Here is an 18,402-nt window from a genome sequence, read left to right on the forward strand (position 1 = left end):
ATATATATATGTGTGTGTGTGTGTGTGTGTGTGTGTGTGTGTGTGTGTGTGTGTGTGTGTGTGTGTGTGTGTGTGTGTGTGTATGAGATAGATAATTAGATAGTATAGAGAGATAGGAGAAAGGAAACAGCTTAGATATAATTTTAACTTGTGATATTTTGTAAAATAGACAGTTTGTCGCTCCTACTTTCTTCTTATATTAATGCTGCAGTGAGACCAGAACTATTAATGTTGCTACAGGTAATGGGATACCTATAAGAACCATTTTGCTAGTAACAGACAAACAAGTCAAATTATCACATGTTACAAGAGAATTCTTCTCATAAGAACGTTTTCAAAGCATTTCTTTTGTTTTATTTTATTATTTAATTTTTGGCACTTTAGTTGCTGAGTGTTAGTTGCTACTTATGCCTCTTGATTTTATTTGTGGATGAATATCACAAATTTATAGCAATGTCACGAAGAAAAGTGGTTGGACCCTTATTTTGGCAGATGTGACTAGATTATACCATAAAGACCCATGCAGGATTACCCCATAATAAATAACTTCCAATGAAAGAACATTGAACACAAGCACAATGAAGATAAATGAATAAGAAACTGGCATAGCATCTTTAGATACTGCCAAGCATATAATTACAATGTAGTGTTTCACTGGTATAAAAACTCAATTAAATCACTTGTAGGTATTGTCATCCTATGTGCTTCTTTATATTATTGTCAGTTTTGTAAGATGATAAGGGAAGTTGTGATGATACAAAAAATTATGTGACTAATTAATAAATAGCAATTCATAGGGATAATGTATACAAATTATCTTAAAAGTCCTCCTGTCCATCCTAAAAGAAAACTTATGATTATAGCCAATCCTCATAACTCTTGTACCTACTTGCCATGCAACCATCCACTGTAGGAATGGGAAACTATTTGAAGTAACAGAATAGCAACAAAAGTCTGTACAAAATCTTGCAGCATATCAATGAGAAAGGAACTTCAGTACAACATTGAATTAATCTCAAGTAATCTACACACATTTTGTAGCTGCCTCCTACATTCACATAAAATAACATGTTCATACTTTCCAGTGTGAAAAAAATCTTATAATTAATCTCACCCATCGTAATTAGCAAGCAGATTTAAGTACCTGTGATCAATCCCCACATCATCCCACATGTTTCCCTACCATCTTAAAACATCACAACCACACATACACCTTGATACCATCCGGGCTACATTCAATCTTCAGTAACCTGAGACATGAGAAAGTGGAATGTATTAATGCAGGTGGGTGAAAATTATTTGGCTAAAAAATAACTACACATTGGTTCTTGGGATTAGTGACAAGCTTAGAGTAAGTTATGTAATTAAATAATTTAAAATAGTCAAATTTGAAAGAAGATTAGGATGCAAGACTGAGGTTTAAACTGTTATAGTCAAGATTATTTCACAAATTTCTCAAGATCAATGAAACTGACAGTGGATGACAATAAAGTCATATCAACAAGTACCCACATGCTCATTAATTCAAGGATAATGTTCTTATTTGGCAGAAGGAACTTTGTACATTACTCAGATTGAGAGAAAAAAAAAAATTAAAAAGTGAGCAGTTACTGTCCTCTTTAAGCAAGAGAATAATAGGATGTGTGGTGTTTGAAAAATCACAGCTGTATCCATAGATCAGACTGTATGAACTTGTTCTGTGCTGAATGAATGGTTAAATCATTAAAATGCATACAGTACATGTCATGAGTGACATGGAATAAAGCAATTAGTGACTAGCAATTCTCCTCTCGACTCAATTAAAAGTATTTATACTATAATAATAAAAGTGACTAGTGGTTACTGGCTCATGACTCAATAGTAAGTGTTGATAAAATATACAATATTGCACTACTTATAACATCACAAGATTTCTTGCTTAGACAGTTGCTATATGGACATAGATATAATGAACACCTCTATCAACTCTAGTTTTTTAGTACAATATGAATTTCATATTTGAACAAAATTACATCACTACCTTAATCAGTAAAATAACATTTACATTTGTCCCACACACCAAGACATTTATCCCATTCTTTTAGCTAAATCTCCCGGAGCTGCTCAGGGACATGCAACAATGTGTGCATTTTTAATGGTTTTTGTTGCCCTTGGCCAAATCTCCCTTCTTAGAAAAGATCTATAATTAATATTAATTAATTGTTTGACACAAGAGAGAAATGCCAAAATGATGTCATTCTGATTCATGCTGATGTCATTCTCATTCCAACTACTAATTTTGTAATTTCCTTTTTAGCACTGCACAGATTAATTATAGTTAATATGGCAAGGCAAAATACATTCAATGCTGGTACAAAATTAGTGTCATTGGATCATTATAAAGATTCAATGTAAAGCAAATAAACTGTACAGAACATTTTCAAACAACCTGTGACTCATCAGAATTATGATCAAACACTGCTGATATGTAATGTATAGATAGCTATGTAGAATGTGTACGAAATTGAAGATTGTAACTAAAAATAAGAAAACTATGGTATATAAAAGGTTATATAAGATTTATGCTCTTTTATATAGAGCCACTTCCATCATCATTAGCATGGGTAGACATTACTGCAATTAAACATTACGATAATTTTTCACGATAACAATATTAGGTTATTGGCTATATGATTATCTTTTTTCACATTATTGATTTACCGATATTATTGATATTTTTGGTTCCAAACTAGTGATAATTGGTATTTCAGTTTATTCAAACTTGAGTATATTGAGGTTTTACTCTTTCAAAATTAAATGCAGTTATTTTAGTTGTAAAAGTACTTTTCATATAGTAAAACTAAATTGTACTGACCCATAGGGTTTTGTTCACCATCTAACCAAAACATTCATCCTATACTACTCATGGTTCTTTAATCACTGTATGATCAACAGTGTTCTAAGAATATTCTGACTCATTAAATAGCAAGTGGTACAAATAAATGTTATATACCAAATCAAATGAAGGTATTTCATGCACATGTGGCAGATCAGGTTAGGTGACGTTGCCACTCGACCCAAGGTGGGATTTTCCCAAGGGAAAGCGGGGAGTCAGGTCACCATGTACCTGCAAATAGACTCACTTCTCATCTAGTCACCATGATGGAAGGACATACCAACACTTCCTCATCTTAGTACTGTTTCTTGTACTGCCAGACCAAGGAAAAAAATTCTGTATCCAATGATCTTCAATAAATAAGTTTAGCTTGAGGCAATAACTGAAATAAAATACTCTCATCTTATGTTTGTTTTCACCACTCATTATATTAGACTGGGTATCTTGAGAGGAAATAACAGTAAATATTTTGTAAATTATCTGTCTCATTTTCACTTTTATAACAAGCACCTTTACTGTATTTAATTTACTTATGGAATAATCTTCATGTCTCTTATTCCCCACCGTTTGTTTTTAGTGAAGTGTTGCATTAAATTGAATAAAGAACCATTATTCTGTTTTCCAGGAAGTAATGAGAGAGATGGTAACGTTGCACAGATTACCGGCCTCACCCTGTGGGTCAGTACAATTTAGTTGTACTATAGCGAAGAAACAGAATAAACATTAAATTTTATTTTTTCCCCAGTTTGTAATTATTGAATAATCTAGAAATAAAGATTTGGATTCTGAATTTTTAAAATTTGAAATACCAACATTGTTATTGTTAGTATCAGAATCTTGGATTTATTGGTTATTGGATGATAATTATATTCACCTCCAGTTATCAATTATATCAGTTATCACTGATAAGGATTTTATCATTGATTTATCGGTTGTTGCGATAATTTTTTTGACATCATACCCAACTATGGTAATTAGTCTTCTATTTTCAAAATTTTCTTATATATATTCCTGCATTATATGAAAATATTGAGTTTACCTGGAATCGTGTGACATCACTCTTAGCTACCAAGACCCCACAGTTATTTTACTATACTTAACCGATAAAATCTTATTTGTCATTGAATCCCGCATTATATTCGTATAACCTCACCAGAATTAAATAAACACAAAGTATGTATGCCTTTCTTGGTAAAGAACTTCTGGTATAAGGCATTGATTATGATATGTACAATACATCTTCATGTATTCATCCTTCCATAAAATATGTCAATAGATGTGACAAAGTAAACACCACAGACGGAAGATGCTACAATTACATTAACATAAATAAAATTCATAGTTATATCAGCAAAATCATAAATTCACCTTTGCTAAAGTCACTGCTTTTATGTCTTGTGCACAAAGGATCTTGTAGGGAGAAATAAATGTCAAAGGGAAAATAAAAGAGGAAAAGCAGGAACCTGCACAGAAAAGTGTAAAAAATGTGTTAGGAGAAAGCTCATCACATCATCACCAGCCATACTGTGACAAGCTTGAAATGGCAATGGAGGAGATCAGGCAAAGTACAAATGTGTACCTTTACCATTCTCCAGAACATTGACAATTATTGTTATAACTGCAAGAAAAATCTTGGATTCCTCCTCATCTATGAAACCTAAACATTATGGATAAAATAACTTTGGTTCAAGTTTGTGATTAGTTTACAATATGATAAGGATTCCACACATTCTTTACAATTCATGTCACTGATATGTGAGTTATTTCTTCTCTTCTCTTTTTTATAACATTTGCTATTATTCTTTCAATTTTAGAAGAATTAATAATTTTAAAATCAAATACAATCTAAATGAGAATCTAAAGTGTGCAAGTATTACCTTTGCAGATCAGTTTTGTATAGATTAAGCATCTGACTGAAAGAAGAATATTCAGTACTCATATATTATCTTGATAGCTTGTGAATATAGTACAGTAGAAAACTCAATTAAAATTATAACATAAGTACAGTAAGCATTTCAAATAAGAGAAAGAATAGAAGATGCTGTCCATATTCTCCTTTATGAAGCTAAAATAACAGGAATCCCAAACTTCCACAAACACACAAACTATTTGAGCAATGGAGTATGTAAGTGAAGTGCCAATTTGTACTCATGGCCTTATCAAACACAAGATGGACACTGGCAGCTATGCTTGTGCCTATGGCATGTTATTTGCTTTTGTGTTTGTCTGTCTTTCCCGTGGGGTGATGTGTTGACCAGTCCAAACCATCACAAGGAAGGGGTGAGGTCAGTGTTGGAAACACCCAGGTCAGGTACCAACGTTCCCCTAGAGTCACCTGTCACACAATCAGAGGAGTTGGTTGTATTTAGTTATCCAAGACTATATGTAATAATGAAGACACAATAAGATGGACAATAAAGATATGGAGACAACAAGAAATATCTTAATTTCTAAGTATATGTACTATAAGAAGAGGCATGGAAATGCTTGGATAATATCAGAAAAATAAATAAGGTGTTGCATATGGATGACTTTAACTGCAAGAAAGCTGGTATGAGTTGGAACTAGCAAAGGGTGCAGATTTGTGGAGTGAATTGATAATACAGTTAGTAATGATGAATTCATTATAGCAGTGGACAGATGAAGAACTGTCATATAATGGAAATGGTAATAGTATAACAAGGCCTACATAGAACAACAAAATGAGTGAAGATACAATAATGAAAAGAACAGTAATGGAGAAAAGGATTTGGGGTTGATTATTCAGGGCACACTGTCACCATGGAAGCATATAAATGGAATTTTTAGTTACACATAAAGGATGTCAAGCAAGAGAATAATATTTACTTACATCAGCATGAATATAATGAAAAAAAATTACAATCATGATACACCCTAATATGGAGAATGCAGTAGTCATATGGTCTTCATAAAGGAAGGAGAATATAAGGAAATTGGAAAGAATACAAAGGACAGCAAAGAACATAGTGCTGGAATTGAAGGAGACCGACTCAAAGAAATGAGATTAATAACACTGGAAGAGAGAAGTTAAAGGGGGAGATTTGATAACAATATACTTACAATTAACAAGCTGTATGGAAAAGATAGACAAGGTTCGTAGATACACAAGGATGAGGTAATGAAATGTACAAGAGAACCTTTAGATTAAGAAGAACAAATGTCTCAGTGATATCCAGAAATATGCTTTGCTGTATCAAAGCATTGATCTCTGGAATAGTTTAAGTGAGAAAGTGGTTATAGCTGTTAGTGTGAGAAAATCTTAAGAGAAATTGAATTTTTGGGGAATTGTAGAAAGGACAAATGGTTTTAGCTCAGACCTTGTACAATACAATTAAGTAACTACAACAAGGTAGATACACATACCTTCAGATTCTGGTTTCTTCCTTGATCATACTTTTGACCTTTGCGTGTGTTATTCTCGTGAGTGGTGGTGTTGGTCATTAAGAGGTTTGTATAGTAGTAGATGAGCACTGACATAAAGAGGCAGCCGATCACATTGATGGAGAAGAGGAAGGCATATAGAGTGTCAATGCAGGGCTCCAACAGCAACCACACTCCTGGCAGTAGCAGGCGCACAATGGCCCACATGTTGAATCCTCCTGAAAAATGTGGTGCTAGTCAACAATCTCTTATTAGTGTGTTACCACAAGATCTTAATCATCATATCTTCAATATGTGTGTTGGTTTCAGCATTCATTGTATTGATATCACTGTAGCTGACTTTAACTGGTGGCAAATATTACATAATTTCTGGAAATTTCTGAGTGTATCACACAATATTGATGTATTATTGGTTTGTGTTGTGATTTGTACATAAATTGCAGTCATATTAAGGGATGATTAAGGTTAATCTACTACAAAATAAGCATCAGTTATTAAAATAAATAAAATGGGAAGCAGATGAGTAAACAGCACACTTCCTTTTGTTGGCTGACATGGTGAGGAGGAGTAAGTGTCACTGTTTGGCTCAGCATTCACAAGTGAAATTCTCATAAAATGCAGTTGTGGATAAGATTATGGATGTTTAAATATCAAAATCTGTAGACACGGATACACTTGTGGATTTCTTTTACTACCATGTCCATTGTTGTAGTTCTCGATCCTGATCACTTTGGTACATATTACAGTAATAAAAAGTGCATCGTATCTGTGACACAAAGTTCTAGAGGAGAGACAGAGAAAAAAAGGAAGACAAATAAAAAAAAAAAAATAATAATAAATAAATAAATATATAAATAAAAATATAAATAAATAAATAAAATATATGTAACAAATACATACTTATATATAGAGGAAGAAAAAAAGGTTAAAAGTGATATATTACAAGAACGATGAAGTAGATGTAACTAGGGAACAGGAGTAGTGGGGACAAGGAGATAGAAGCAGTACAAATGGTAAGGTAGTGGATAGTGGAGGACAAAGAGGAGTAGGGAACAGGGAGGGAGTACTTATTTCTTACTGCTTCCTCTCTCTATTTCTAATATTTCTCACTCCTCAACCATGTAATTTTTCCTCATGCTCCCATCTTTCTCCACCTTTTTAATTCCTTGCCCCATGGACTTCCCTTCCATAATCACAAATTCCCTTCCTGTATTTCACAATGTCCCTTACTCTCCCTGTTCCTTTCCTTTCTTTCCTTCTTTTCTGTTGTCTCAAACCTCCTTCCTTGTCACTTCTTCCTCTATCTGTCCAGGCTACAGGGATGAGGTAGTCATACCTCAATCACTCCATAACACTCTGGTTCCCAATTTTTTCTAAGTTCATGTACATTCAAGGGAGCTTCTGAGAAACATGTACCTTAAGGTCTACCATCATTCATTTTATATATATATATATATATATATATACAGGTTGAACCTCCCAAATCCGGCAACCACCGGACCTTAGACTTGCTGGACCTTGGAAAATTCCGAACTATAGGTGGTCCCGAAAACACCCTCTATATACTTACCCAATGTTGTACTGTTGGCATAGGGTCTGCACTGAAACACCTTTATCTAGCTTCCTCAATAGGTCCACTTTCTGTTGCACTGATATTGTCATATGTTTGCGCTTTTCTTTGGTTCACACACAACACTATCTCTTGCTGGTTGCTTGGAAGCCATGTTAGGGGCAAATATTAAAGAAAAAAATATCTATGCTCCTAGGGGGTGGTGCTTGTAATGAGCGGCAGCGTGGTACTGATCCAAACTTGACACAGAATACCTGGGCTCCAAAACATAGTACAGCGCCCGGCAAATTACTCTGGCCAATTAAAAAATTTCGGCAAACAAAAATTTTGCCGGATTACAGGTGTTGCCGGATGAAAGAATACCGGATTAAGGAGGTTCAACCTGTATATATATATATATATATATATATATATATATATATATATATATATATATATATATATATATATATATATATATATATATATATATATATATATATATATATATATATATATATATATATATATATATAATTATTTCACATTTTTCTCTACACAAGTGGTACATGTATAATAAAATAAAGTACCATGACTCAACATGGTAAGAACATGGTGGTTTGGGATGCACGTGACACTAGAGGACATGGAAAGAGGCTGAAGAAGAGATGTCAACAGTATAGTTTCACGAATTGATGTATGGAACAGTCTGGATAAGGAGACAGTAAATGCAAAAAGTATACATGGATTCAAGGCAAAGTTTGATATTAAAAGATATAGAGGTGAGATACAATCTTATCCCATAAAGCACAATTTCTCCATTTCTTTGATATGGGACTGAGGCAGAGACAGAGCTTTTATTCTCTGAAAATGTGATTTTAGATACTGATGGAGATCTTTGTTTGTTATAAAATGCAATGCAGATTGTAATGCTGACAGTATCTTCACTGCAAATGCTCCATGGATGTGGATAAAGATATCCAATACATCATTAGTATTGAAAAAGAAAAAAAAATTCTTTTACATATATACAAATTAGACTGTATGAGTAAAACATGTAAAACAAATTGATAAAAGATAATATTACTATAAATTTTAATCAATGCTAAGGCCAAAATGAACCTAAGCAGGACAAACCTAAGAATGTCTTCCTTCATAATCTTACATTGAACAGATGCAAACACTGAACCAGGACTTACCCACATAAGGCCAGATGAAACAGGCATTGAGGCAGGAACAGTACAGGGTTGATCCCCACATGAGGAAGAGGAAGATGTAAAAATACCTGTGGTTATTCATCCCCACACAGCATCCAGCAAACACACAGTGGTGCTCCTTCTTTAGCACACAAACATTACATGTGTTGCAGTGGCGGGAACGAGGAGGTGCAGTGCTTTCACATACAGCACACACATGCCATCCAGGAGGCACCTATGAATAAAGGTAAAGTTTTAGATCTCCCATTTTGTGAGTCTTAAACAGACAGATAATGTATTGGTTACAGCATAAAAAAATATCACAGACATTCAATATAAATAAATAAATAAATAAATAAATATATATATATATATATATATATATATATATATATATATATATATATATATATATATATATATATATATATATATATATATATATATTAAACATCACAATGTCTAAACATGAATTATAATCATATAGTGCACTGAAGTATTGGCAGGACATTATTTTCTATGTAAACTCTTCATCACACATGTGAATTTATCTTCATATAAGTAAATGTATGTAATATCAAGGAATGAAAAATAACTTAATATATCAGGCTCTGTAAACTGAATCCAGCTGTTCCTGTGATACTTACCTGTGAAGGCAGCACCAGTCTCTGAGTGGAAGAGTCAACAACGATGATGGCAACAAAGTTTCCAAATATATTTATCACAACATATGTTCCCAGGATGGCATGTAGGAAGTTGAGTGTTGTATTGTATACAGTAGGGGCTACAACATATACCTACAAAAGATAAATATTACCTTAGTATTCTAGTTATATTCTCTAAAGGACACTTCTTTTTCCTTCTTTACTTGGGAGAAGCAAATAAATGAAGTTTTTCCATAGCTATTTAGTAAAATCTTATTTCAAGGAAATAGAAAGAACTTGACTCTTGAATAGGAAAATAGATCAGTGGAACAGACTAAAAAAATTATTAGGTTGTTCATATAGAATGAATAGGAAGCTTTGAAAATATGAGATAAATTCATGGCCTAAGTAACATGGACATGTGTAAGTAACATGGACACATGTAAACCTAATGGCTTCTAAGTTTTTCTTATATTCTTATACTAAACCAAGAAATTCTGAGATAAAAGAATATATCATGACTTCTACTGCTGTACATACATGGAAATGAAAAGAGAAGAAAACACACCTCAAACCAATACACTGCAGGGATGACCACACTCATGAACACCATGGCACTGAGATCAGCAAAGGAGCGAGGCAGGAATCTTTTCCTAAAGCGGATTTCGTGACCCATTGTCTCCTGTAGGACAGAAGGTGGGATGTCATGCCAACTAGTAATTTGACAATAAGATAAACCTTGAGATCAAACCCCCTGACCAGAACAGGGGACTGCAGCACATATGTTAAAACCATCATGTTTGTCAGGTCCCATAGTCATTCTGGGACGTCTGTAAGTGTTTGTTTAGGTTAAGTTAGATGAGTTTGATTAGGGTAGGTTAGTTTAATTAGGATAGGTTAAGTGGTGGTGTGTGACAGCTGGCTAGTGGGTTCAGGTGGATGGCAGCCTGTCTTCTCAGAGGGAACAGTGGAAATGGATGTTACTGATGTGTTGAGGTACTTATTTATGATAACAAAACTAATTTTTACAGGTAGAATTTGGTAAGTTTTTTACTGATCTTTCTAGTTTTATTTATTATTGCAGAAAGCCATGAAAAAAGAAAACAGTTTGATCAGGAATAGAGAGACTGGTGAGCAAAATTTTACCCTATGAAGGGTGTGGGATTGAAGGAGGGCAAAGGAATGAGGATTGTGGGAACTAGAGAGACTGGGGACATCATTGAAAACCATGGATAAGGAACAGAGATGAAAACTGAGGAAGATTGGGCCAGATAAAAGCTTAATGAACGAAGTTGAATTTGTGGGGAATCTGGTGTGATGTGAAACGAGTTAATGTCAACTATAACCCCTTGCCAATAACTCAAAACACGAACTACATATTGTGGTAGTAGCCTCACTGTACTTTATATATATATATATATATATATATATATATATATATATATATATATATATATATATATATATATATATATATTTTTTTTTTTTTTTTTTTTTTATTCGTGTAGCCGGCTATTACTGACTCATCTTAATGCTTCTGAAAGTCAACACAACACGCCAGAAACAAACAGTTGGATTTGGTTTGCTTATGTTAAATCCGTTTTGGTTAAGCTGGTCAGGGGTAACAAGACAGACCATATTTCGCATTTCCTGAAACAATCTAGAGAGCAAAACCATATCTGGCAAAGGAAGGACCTGCAGTAATCTCGACGAATAAGTGATGGGGAATGGGTGACACACAACACGCATTCAATATTAACATCTGGTATTCATTAAACAGGAGTCAATATAACATTAAATACTTCAAGACCAAGGGCATATTACAACATCAAATACGTACTAAATATTGCTGTTTAATTAAAATAATAATAACAATAATAAACGATGAATTGTCAAAACTACGAAAGAAGCCACATTTTGAAGGAATAAAAGAATATGATGCGAATAGATGGTGTTTGTACGGCCACACATATGAGGGAGTGACACTAACCACCGGTAGAAACAAGTATTTATGGTGAAATAGGTGATTGTTGAGGTCCTCTGCTCGTCCCTCCCCCTCGAGATAGTCAATTTCGGTCACATCCCATTTCGGTTTTCTGTAATTATTCATCTCATATCTGCTGATATCACTTATTAGTTTAAACTAGTCGAACCATTTTTATTATTATGATTGTATTACAATGTTTCAATCTTTAACACTGATAATATTTTTATGCAATTTTTTTTTACTTTTTTTCTTTATTCAGAATATTTCAAATAAAAATATTGATATACACTCAATCTAACGTCAAATAATTCTGATTGTAACATTTCCTTATTTCAATAAACCTGGTAGAAAAAGCGTTGTTGTTGTTAATCTACAGTGTAGAGAATGTTTATTAAGTGTCTGAAAAGAACGAAACAAGTTCAATTTAATCTTCCGCATGTTCTTTCTACACTGAAAGAAATCTTATTAAAAGTACCAATGGATGATGATGAGTGACAAGGTATCAATATTTCACAGCACGGAAATAAGAAACATAAACAAAAACTGAAACGTGTCGTCTGCTTTACCCTACAGACGATTTACACACAAAGTTTATATTTTCGAGTTTTCTGTGAATATTTCTCTTTTCTCAACTTTTCTTCGTGCCTTAAAAACCGAATGAGGCTTTGGAATTTCGAAATATACAAGGGAACAAATGGCAATGTTCGTAAGGGCCAGTTTAGCGCTATTTAGCTTGAGTAGTAGATGTTCGAAGGTCAGTTGTAAGTTATCAGAGGCAGGAGGTAGACGTCTCTTCTCTCGCTCCTCGTCTTTATTCACTCGTTCAGTGGCCGCCGCCTTCACAAACATGTCACCTCCCAAGAAAATCTGTATTCTGGGCTCGGGAAATTGGTGAGTGGCTTGCATGATGGTGTGTTGTCCATTGGTTGTGGTGATGCCTTGCCGGAGTGCAGAAAATACTCGATAAATGCATATGCTGTACCTTAGACAGTGTTTATCTGCCCCTCGTAGCAGTATCAGCTAATTCTGACGTGAATTAGTAAAGTAACACTAGTGCTTTATTGCGGTAGTGTGGATTTGTTTAGTGCAGGAAGTATTAGATAGAGGTGTGGACTTGGCAAAATATTCACCCTCTCTTTGTAGCAGCTTGGTCTCTATGAATGGCAAACACTCACACAGAAAAGTAAATTATTGTTGATATTGATTACTGATTAAGTAGGTGTTTGCTTTCTATAATATTTACACGTATTAATTAACGCATTCCCAGACGTCAAGTAATTGTTTGTCCCTTCCATAGCTTGATACGTTTGTTTAATCGGTATTTGCAATGACTTTGAAGGTGAACTGTGTTAAGCCTTCTCTAAATTGAAACTTACCTCACACACACTAATAGCCGGCAACGGTTGATTTGGAAATGAACGAGAAAGGGAATAATTTGTGATAGATGATACATTAGCTCAACGCCCAAACTTACCAGAATGAAGAGTTGTGCCCTTAAAATTCACGACTGCTCAGTACTCACCTCACCTGGTTTACTTACCTGGTTAGCCACCCTTAGCTCGCAAACCAGAAAAATACAACGAAGAGTAGGAAAAAGGTAGCTAGGAAAATGGGTTTACTTGCAAATATTAAGATTCCTAAAAGAATAAATGTTTAATATATTTTGGGCGTTTCAACATTACATACAGTCTTGTTTTCTATACCATGCCATGCTGCTCCTAATTTCGTATTTTTGCTAGTGCTAATATTTATAAATGTTTGTCAGGTGATACCAGTAATCTATCGTCGCCATACCCAAGACATTTTCATTTTACGTAAGATCATAACGTGTGTGTGTGTGTGTGTGTCGCTAACACAGCTGATTGTTGCAGGAAGCACACACACACACACACACACACACACACACACACACACACACACACACACAGAGAGAGAGAGAGAGAGAGAGAGAGAGCGGATGAAGGGCATAATTAACGTACACATCTTGTCTGTTGTTTCACGTGGCGGCGGTGAGCTTGGTGGTGGTGGTGAGGGCTGGCCAAGGGGCGTGACCTTGGCCACTCAAGTCAAGGTCACAGGTTTGGGCGTTTCGATTTCTTCGTGGTGTGCTAAGTGTTTTTGATGGTGTGTACTATTGATTTCTGAAACCGTAACCTGAGAGAGAGAGAGAGAGAGAGAGAGAGATTACTATCATAATTCATTTTCACCCTTCCTCCTCCTGTTGTTGTTATTGTTGTTTTTCTTATTTTTATTTATTTGTTTATTTGTCCATTGTTTATTGCCGCTATTGTTAGTTGGTGGTTGTTGGTGCGGGTGGTGCCGCTGAAAGGGACACCAGGCTGTGTAATGGAAGGAATTTCAAGAACAACACTAGCTCCGTCTATTTTTTTTATGATTATATGATGTGGCATCGCTGGCATAAGGCTTAGCAAGGACAGGTGTGTGTGTGTGTGTGTGTGTGTGTGTGTGTGTGTGTGTGTGTGGAAGAAGTTTTAGGTCAAACGGAACTACGAAATCTTTAGGACTATTGCAAGGATTTCCTCTCAGAATTTCATTTGAATGTAGGATGTATATATTCTCTCTGTCTCTCTCTCTCTCTCTCTCTCTCTCTCTCTCTCTCTCTCTCTCTCTCTCTTTAGGACTAGGTAGTAGCTTGCTGTAAGATTTATGAACATCACCCTTAAATTATAAAGAAAAACGTGGACATTTTAATGATCTCTCATGGGACACAGTTTTATTCTGCAGTGGAGCCTCTACCATTCTTCAAGTCAAAATTGGGCGGTTTGGCATCACCTGAACGCATTTTTTAAGCCAAATTTTACTATTTTTCGAGTTTTTATTTTTATTTGTCGCCCGATGATAACTAAGCGACTAACACTTGTTTTGCAGGAAGAAAAATAAAGGAAGGAGCGAAGAAAATAGTGTTTACTGACATATATGAGTGAGGGAGGGAAGGAGGAAAGTGGAGTTAAAGCATATCATTCAAGTCGGTTTCAGTGATGCATGCTGGTGTTGTCTGACGCGTGCACGTGTGCTCTAAACAAACGTTCGTTAGACTGCAGTAGCACAGTTGTAATGTACGGTGACTTGTACCACAGGTCATGCACGTGCACCTGTGGATATTGACTGACTCATCTGTGCTTCCCTGGGATTGTGTTCAGTTATTGCTCGTGTAATATGAAAAAAATCATTATTACAAGAAAATAAAAGAAAACAAATAATTTTAGGCATTTAGTGCTTACTGGTCTGTGATTTGCATCGAATTACTTCAACATCTACTAAGATATTTTCATGGGAAAAATAAAAGAATGAAGTTAATAGAGCACCTCCAAATAGTAAGATATATACACTCTTTGAAGGGAAGTTAGTCTACCCGTCTTGGCGTGTGCTTTGTGAGACTGCATAACTGATTGATTGCAAGAAATATATGTATACTCTAAGCAAGAATTGAGCGCAAAATGTTTACATTCTACCTTTTATCTTGTTCCTTCACGGCAAGAGATGCCATGCATCCCCTCAGTAGCGATCTCTCCTGACACCCGTTAGCGATAAGGGTCTAATCGTACTTTCATAATACATTGCAACACTCAAGATAAGACTGGTTCGCTACTTAACTTTAATGGAATGTGGCTTAATTTGCACGTCATGACTGCTGGCTAATGATATATTTGTGTACTACAATCCCTCGAGTTATCATAGCGCTTTTACTTAAAAAAAAAAAATGGTAGGAAAATGTTCCGTGAAGTTGGAATCCGACTATATTTGTGAATCATTCCATTACTCTGGTTTCCCCTTTGATGCTTCAGGTGACGCGATTCTTTCCTTTAGCCAACCTGCATGTAACAAGTAAAATAATAATAATAATAATAATAATAATAATAATAATGATAATGATAATAATGAAATAGACAAGTAAATGAAACTATCTATACGACTTTCAGATCACCACATCCAATACCAATTCTCTCCCGGGCTTTCCTGACAATTCATCCCTGCAGGTGTCTCTCCACTCAGTAGCCGGCCACTACCAAACCTCCTTTTGCATTATTTCTTCTTCTTCTTCTTCTTCTTCTTCTTCTTCTTTACTACAATACAATACGATTTTTTTTTCACTAATATTTTACAACACAAGATTCAAAAGGGATTGGTTTTCTTGGTATCGACTTTCACAAGTGTATAGTGTTGGCTCACGGTCGGCACTCGGCGCTCCCGGCGGGGTTGAAGGGTGAAGGGTGAGGAGGAAGAGTTGGAAGGTTGGTGGGGACAGGCTGCTACCTACTCACCTTGTCCACCCCTCTTTCTCTTTCCCTAGACGGCCTTGCTCGGCTGCCACCTCGCACGACAACCATTATTATCTTACGCTTCATGACCACGCATCTCAGCAGCCGTGTTCTCTCTCTCTCTCTCTCTCTCTCTCTCTCTCTCTCTCTCTCTCTCTTGTTATAGCAGCATATTGAACATTCCTCAGTACACTGTATTTACTGGTATGGAGGGAAATGAAGCGGTTTAGTAAGAGCGAGAAGGTCTGGTTTTGTTTGATATTTTACGTAATCGTCATATGCGCGTGGTCCGAGTCAAGCTATAGGGATGAGGATGTGATTCAGTGAAAGTCTGTTGCCACCCGCCAACTCCAGACAGTCACCGCCACTCTACCACCACCACCACCACCCTAAGCTCCCTCCCTACGTTGACAGATGAGCAAACATACGCACACAGATAGAAACAGCTGAGTCACTGAGTGGAAGTCCATGGTTCTACTTTATCACAGTAAAGACTTGCCGTTATGTTGTGTTATGCAGAAGTATATAGAGAGTATACATCAGGAACTTTACCGGTCATGCTTCATTACATAACTCAGGGAAATGGCCATTAACAATGTTTAACCATGCAGATCCGCAATATGCCTTCTCCTTGTATTAGTGCAATCATGTACGCGTTACACTGCATGGAGTAAACTGATGAAGAAGCTGACGTTTGCATTTTTCAAGAATCAAAAAGGCTATTTAAATTTTACAGTATTTTTTAAGTCTGGGACTGCAAACACACTGGCTGTTAGGAAAGTTAAATAAAGGCTTTGCCAGAGGAGAATGTGAAGATTGCGTTATGTTGGATGTAACGCGAACGTTATATCAGGAGGCTATGTAACCACGCAGGCAAACAGGAACTGAGTGTTGTTTTTATCCTTGGCAATGTTTGATGCGACTTGACCTACGCAAACGTTCTTTTTTTCCACAGTGCGTCAGTTGAATTAATTGTTTATCCAGGCGTCTGGGCTTGGAGTGTGGGATGCGGAACAGTGTTCCTTGTGACCCCGACTGACCGAGGCTGTGCATATGTTCGAGATATTAGTGAAATTAGTTTGCTGATATCTTAGAAGTAGAATTATTAGCAAAGACAAACGTAAAACGGGGGCATATGAGGCGTGAGGGCGGGTAAATGATGTAATTTAAGTTTCTAGATTAGGTTACCCTTGAGATTGTGGAGTAGAATTAAGGTCTTTCCACACTTAGGAAGAACTTACTACTTGAACTGGAGATCATGCAATTAAGACTGAAATCTTCATGCTGCAGAAAATTTGTCTAATCAGCAGAACAGAAATCCTTAACTAGAAAAAAAAGAGGATCTAAAGATTATGTACGAGATTCTACCAGACTAAACTTAATACCTTAGGATAGGAACAAAAAGGATCTTAAAGCCGCACTTTAGATCTCGTTCTGCTGAGCAACCAATAAACGGCCAAGGAATTGCTATTGAGGCTGTACTTGAGAAATCTGCTGACGAGGCAACGTTTGGTATCGTGGAAGACAGGAAATCACACTACACTTCCTTAGTCAGTATTGTCCATGACCTTGTACGGAGACAAATAATAGAAAAAAAAAATTGACTATGTGAAGGTTTTGTGTAGGAAGCCGAATCTTGTGAGCTGCCGAATATGACGAGGCTTTCACTACTTCATGGACGAATGTAGGAGGCTGTGTGACTCAGTTTATTTTTTATTTTTTTGTCAAATTTAGGAATTGGTATGGTAGGATGTGCATTTTTTCATTGTTTTTATCAACTCGATAGAAATATATCTCTCTCTCTCTCTCTCTCTCTCTCTCTCTCTCTCTCTCTCTCTCTCTCTCTCTCTCTCTCTCTCTCTCTCTCTCTCTCTCTCTCTCGGCCTTAATCACGTCCACCTTGGCCCAGGTAAAGGACGTTGTGTGTGTGCGTGAGAGAGAGAGAGAGAGAGAGAGAGAGAGACTTACGTACTTACACACCAAACTTTTTTTTTTATTGATACGTCATATTAAAAGTATTGCATCTATTATATGTTTACGCGTATCTATCCTGTTGGTGTTGTCAGAGCTACCAGTGAATTATATTGTTTTTGCTCTTCCTTTTTCATTGGTGTGTTAAAAAAAAACATTGGTTACATTAATTCTGAAAAAAAAAGGTGGGTATATGGACACCGGTTTACAATTTTCGGCCGTTTGCTCACCGTTTCATGTCAAGAAGCATTGGTCGAGCCACTCACCGTCTGGTTTTCTTTGTGTGGATCAATAACTCGTGTGGGAGTGCCTTGCCTGCCGATGCTAGCGGTCCGCGTGGCTTGTCCGGCTGTCATGAGTAGGAAGGAAGGAGTGTGGTTGCTACATGGATCAGCTGTTCTATCATGAATTTTCACTTGTATATCTGCTGGGTGTCTTTATATGTTAACTTTCTAATGGTAAGGTATACATTGCAGTTTCTGGGTTCCTAAACAGTAT

The 18,402-nt window shown here is 35.9% G+C and overlaps 3 protein-coding genes across 6 annotated transcripts in view; 2 read left to right on the forward strand and 1 right to left on the reverse strand.

Moving 5' to 3' along the window:
• The window catches only part of LOC123508054 (cubilin-like), a 78,222-nt gene extending 74,557 nt beyond the window's left edge, over nt 1-3,665 (forward strand). The window contains exon 71 of the mRNA XM_045261451.1: nt 3,501-3,665. The gene's annotated coding sequence lies outside the window, so the exon portion shown is untranslated. The remainder of the gene's footprint in view (nt 1-3,500) is intronic.
• On the reverse strand, nt 137-11,791 carry LOC123508060 (probable palmitoyltransferase ZDHHC24). The gene is made up of 6 exons (XM_045261472.1): nt 11,657-11,791; nt 10,235-10,348; nt 9,670-9,819; nt 9,026-9,257; nt 6,260-6,495; nt 137-5,210 (listed from the first exon to the last, which is right to left on the reverse strand). Exons 1-6 carry the CDS (start codon nt 11,774-11,776, stop codon nt 5,082-5,084), a joined length of 981 nt encoding a protein of 326 aa, XP_045117407.1. The 5' UTR covers nt 11,777-11,791; the 3' UTR covers nt 137-5,081.
• Nucleotides 11,792-12,267: 476 nt separating this feature from the next.
• Nucleotides 12,268-18,402, forward strand: part of LOC123508057 (glycerol-3-phosphate dehydrogenase [NAD(+)], cytoplasmic-like) — a 37,501-nt gene continuing 31,366 nt past the window's right edge. For 2 of the 4 annotated variants that reach the window (XM_045261460.1, XM_045261461.1), the window contains exon 1: nt 12,292-12,544. In XM_045261460.1, coding sequence (XP_045117395.1) covers nt 12,348-12,544 — 197 coding nt within the window. In that variant the 5' untranslated portion in view covers nt 12,292-12,347. Of the gene's footprint in view, nt 12,545-18,402 lie in introns of all 4 variants that reach the window. The other 2 variants (XM_045261462.1, XM_045261459.1) reach the window with 2 other exon arrangements.

The sequence above is a fragment of the Portunus trituberculatus genome, chromosome 24 (assembly GCF_017591435.1).
Source record: "Portunus trituberculatus isolate SZX2019 chromosome 24, ASM1759143v1, whole genome shotgun sequence".
NCBI classification, from domain to species: Eukaryota; Metazoa; Arthropoda; class Malacostraca; order Decapoda; family Portunidae; genus Portunus; species Portunus trituberculatus.